At 39.0% G+C, this 3,391-nt stretch overlaps 1 protein-coding gene across 1 annotated transcript; it reads left to right on the forward strand.

Moving 5' to 3' along the window:
• Positions 1-1,706: 1,706 nt before the first annotated feature.
• LOC108382444 (cuticle protein 16.5-like) lies at positions 1,707-2,128 on the forward strand. The gene is made up of 2 exons (XM_017638817.1): positions 1,707-1,723; positions 1,814-2,128. The coding sequence occupies exons 1-2, from the start codon at positions 1,712-1,714 to the stop codon at positions 2,126-2,128; spliced, it is 327 nt and encodes a 108-aa protein (XP_017494306.1). The 5' UTR covers positions 1,707-1,711.
• The last annotated feature ends 1,263 nt before the right edge of the window (positions 2,129-3,391 follow it).

Consider the following 3,391-nt stretch of genomic DNA (forward strand, 5'->3'; position numbering starts at 1 on the left):
GGGGGGGCGGGAGGAGGGGGTGATGTGAGAAGGGTGTCTGTCCAAAATTCTATAGAAATTAATTTAGAATTCCTTACTCGTATCGGGGTCACTGATGACGAACCGAAGTCAGATTGGAAAAAATCAAAATTGCGGACCCAATATGGTGGACAAAAATCAAAGTCGATTGGATTCACTTAAAACCTTTCAATTGGAAGAAATGGCAGGTCCATATTGAATCTACCATTTATCACGGTAAAGTTAAAATTGAACGTACGTACGTGTTGTATGAGTTACCCCCAGACGACATACTGGAGAATGTTACTCATACGCCATGTACTTACACATGCAAGTTTCAATAGGCTAGGGATTCTTGTTGATTTTTCATATTTTTTTTTTGCGGATGGTGTCATTATATCTTGCATACAAAACATATTGCCGAACATACTAGTAACTTTGTATGGAATAAAATCAGCGGTACTTTTTAGAAGCTTCAATCTAGAAAATTGTCGCTGTGCAACTCGTTTAGTTTATCAAATTTTTGTGCAAAATTAAAAACTTTGGATATATGTACATGGCTTTTCTTGGACCGCGGTCGACCGTATCATTTGGCTCCGGGTGAACAACAGGTACACTTGGTACCAGGAATGCCTTTATGTTTTTGAAAAACTATGTATGTATGTGTGTATGTAATGTAGAAAAATGTTTTTTTTTTGTTAGTGAAGATACTTTGAAACGGAATTTTTCCGCAGTAATATACAGTTTTTTTGCCCGAATTACTTCATGTTGAACCTCTTTATTGATTAAAGTTGGCTTTTTCTTGTAAACGGTGAATCAAAACGGTAATATCTGCAAATATTTCAAACACTGCAGTGACATTGGCCTTCAAAGACAATGCTTTTTCTGTTTCGCTCGAAATTTACCAAATATTTTTGACTTCCACCTCATTACAATTCAGTGCATTTAATTAGTTTGCTTACTGAGTCTCCAATCAAAATGTTAAACGAGGCGCTACTGGAACTGACCACAAATATCTAGCTGCATACCTAGTAGCTGTGTATATATATGAACAACTGTATGTACCCTGTCGGGAATTTCGTAGTCGACTACTAAATAAAATAGCCAATTTCGGCCCAATTATTACGGCTAACTTTTAATTTATTTCAAAGTCATACAGCGTTCAACCGAAGAAATATATGTGTGTGAAATTTGTTAATTTGTATTAATTAGCGCACTACAAGTCAACTTATAAATAACCAGTTTGTAGTTAGCTTAAAACAAACTAATTTTTTTTTGCGCGACATCGTTATGTAAACATAGTCAGTTGAAAGCAAAGTCTAGTAGTCGAGTCGTCGTCATACGTAGTTTAAAAATAGTGAACTTATAGTGCATTTGTAGTTAGTTGAGTTCCCTACAGGGTATATAGATATATATCTACATATGTATGTACGTATATCACCTTAGTTGTAAACGACAGAAATAAGACCAAAGTGTGCATTTGTAATTGTGGAATTTCAGAAGCAACCGTACACGTTTAAGCTAAACTGTATAAAGCATAAAACGGTATGAAGTTCGCATGCGTACAGGAATTAAAATTAGTAATTTTACCGCTAAATTTTATATTGACTACATTTTACCATTGTACTATAAATATCAAACCGATTTGGTTATTGGTATCAATCACTCGCTTGCCTTTGTTTAAGCAAAATACACACAGCGAAGAAACCACAACATGTTCAAATGCGTAAGTATTTTGAGCCACAAGTAATCGAATAAATATATATGTAATTTAAAAGAATTTGTATAATACGAGTAACTTGTATCCCTTTTTTAGGCTATTGTACTCTTTGCTCTCATCGCTTGCGCTGTTGCTAAACCCGGTATACTAGCTGCTGCTCCATTGGCTTATGCCGCACCCGCCGCTGTTTTTGCTGCTCCTGCGCCTGTAGTGACCGCTACAAGCAGTCAAGTGATCGCGAGAAATTATAATGGCATTGCTGCTGCTCCAGTTGTTGCTGCTGCTGCGCCAGTAGCGGCTCCAGTTGTCGCTCGTTATGCCGCTGCTGCGCCTTTGGCTGTTCCAGCTCTTACCCACTATGCAGCAGCTCCTTTCGCGGCTCACTACGCCGCGCTACAGTTGCTGTTCTGAGAGAAATGAACTGAACACATAATACTATACTTAGGTTATGAAATAAAAATTAGATTAAAAGGAATTGCGTTTACACATATGAGTTGGATTTTCTTTTTATTATCCTTCCAAATCCGAAATAGTTTTATTCGAAACACCATCATTTTAAGACTGTATTGGCAGTTATTGCTAAGAAGTAGTGAAGAACTTCGTCTATCTAGGATCTAGAACACAAGCCAGGAATGCAGTTCCCTCAACTTTAGTGTAGTACTTATTGAAACACTGTCCCTAATAAATAGATATACAGATATTTTTATCGAAAACTCAGTTCACAGTTAATAACAGCGCCATCACACTGTGTGGACTCCAGTAAGAGTCAGACGGTAAAGGGGTTTTCATTGAGCAATATAACCAGGTCTGGGCGACGCCGACTGCATAGTACCCTCGGGGTAGTGTCGCGTGTTTGTATATACAAAGTTGAATGCGAAAACTAAGCAAAATTAGGTTATAGACTCACACATGTGAATAGCTTCTAAAACAGCCAAGCGGCTATTTGGGCACTCTCTTCTAATTCTGTTAGAAATCAACTAATGCATGACTCCAATTCTGATCAATACGGAAACAAGGCAGCTGACGAACTAGTGAGGTGCGGCTCCGCACTGAATGTGTCCCGTACAGCGGACTTTGGTGCTTCACTCTAGGAGATAAAATGCAGAATTGCCAAAATGTATTAGTGCAATATACAACATCACAGCAGAGGCGATAAATATTCTCCCGCGCAATAACTTCGTAAACGATATTTATGGATGATGGCAGCTTTCCGCTGCTGATTTAAGTCACAGCCTTGGGTACGGAAAATAAATTCTAGTGTCTCCTTCGAACTATTGGTTTCCGCTCTGTCATTCGTTTTTAGTAGGGAGTGCGGTGCCCTGCTGGAAGGTTCTTTGGTAGATTCTATAGAAAAGCCCAGAGCTTCCTCTACCAATTCTGTTTGGGTATACGAATTAATTTCGTATAAATTCCTAAGCCCATTGAACAGCTAATGTTGAAAAGTTTCCTACGCTCGTTACTCAGTTTTCAGATCTGGACTTCCCACCACGGACGATATTGGGCCCTGGGATTATGAAGAAAGAAGCCGTAAACCCTAATCCTATAACCGCTTAGAATTTGTTGCTTTTGGCTCCTCCAAGGTTGTTAAATTAGTAGAATAAATTTCGGCCGCTGTGGTGTAGTGGTAAGCAGTGCGCGCTTCCACTCCGCAACGCCTGGGTTCAAGCCCTGGTC

The sequence above is a fragment of the Rhagoletis zephyria genome, unplaced genomic scaffold (assembly GCF_001687245.7).
Source record: "Rhagoletis zephyria isolate East Lansing unplaced genomic scaffold, Rhagoletis_zephyria_1.1 Rzeph_scaffold_27046, whole genome shotgun sequence".
Classification (NCBI taxonomy): Eukaryota; Metazoa; Arthropoda; class Insecta; order Diptera; family Tephritidae; genus Rhagoletis; species Rhagoletis zephyria.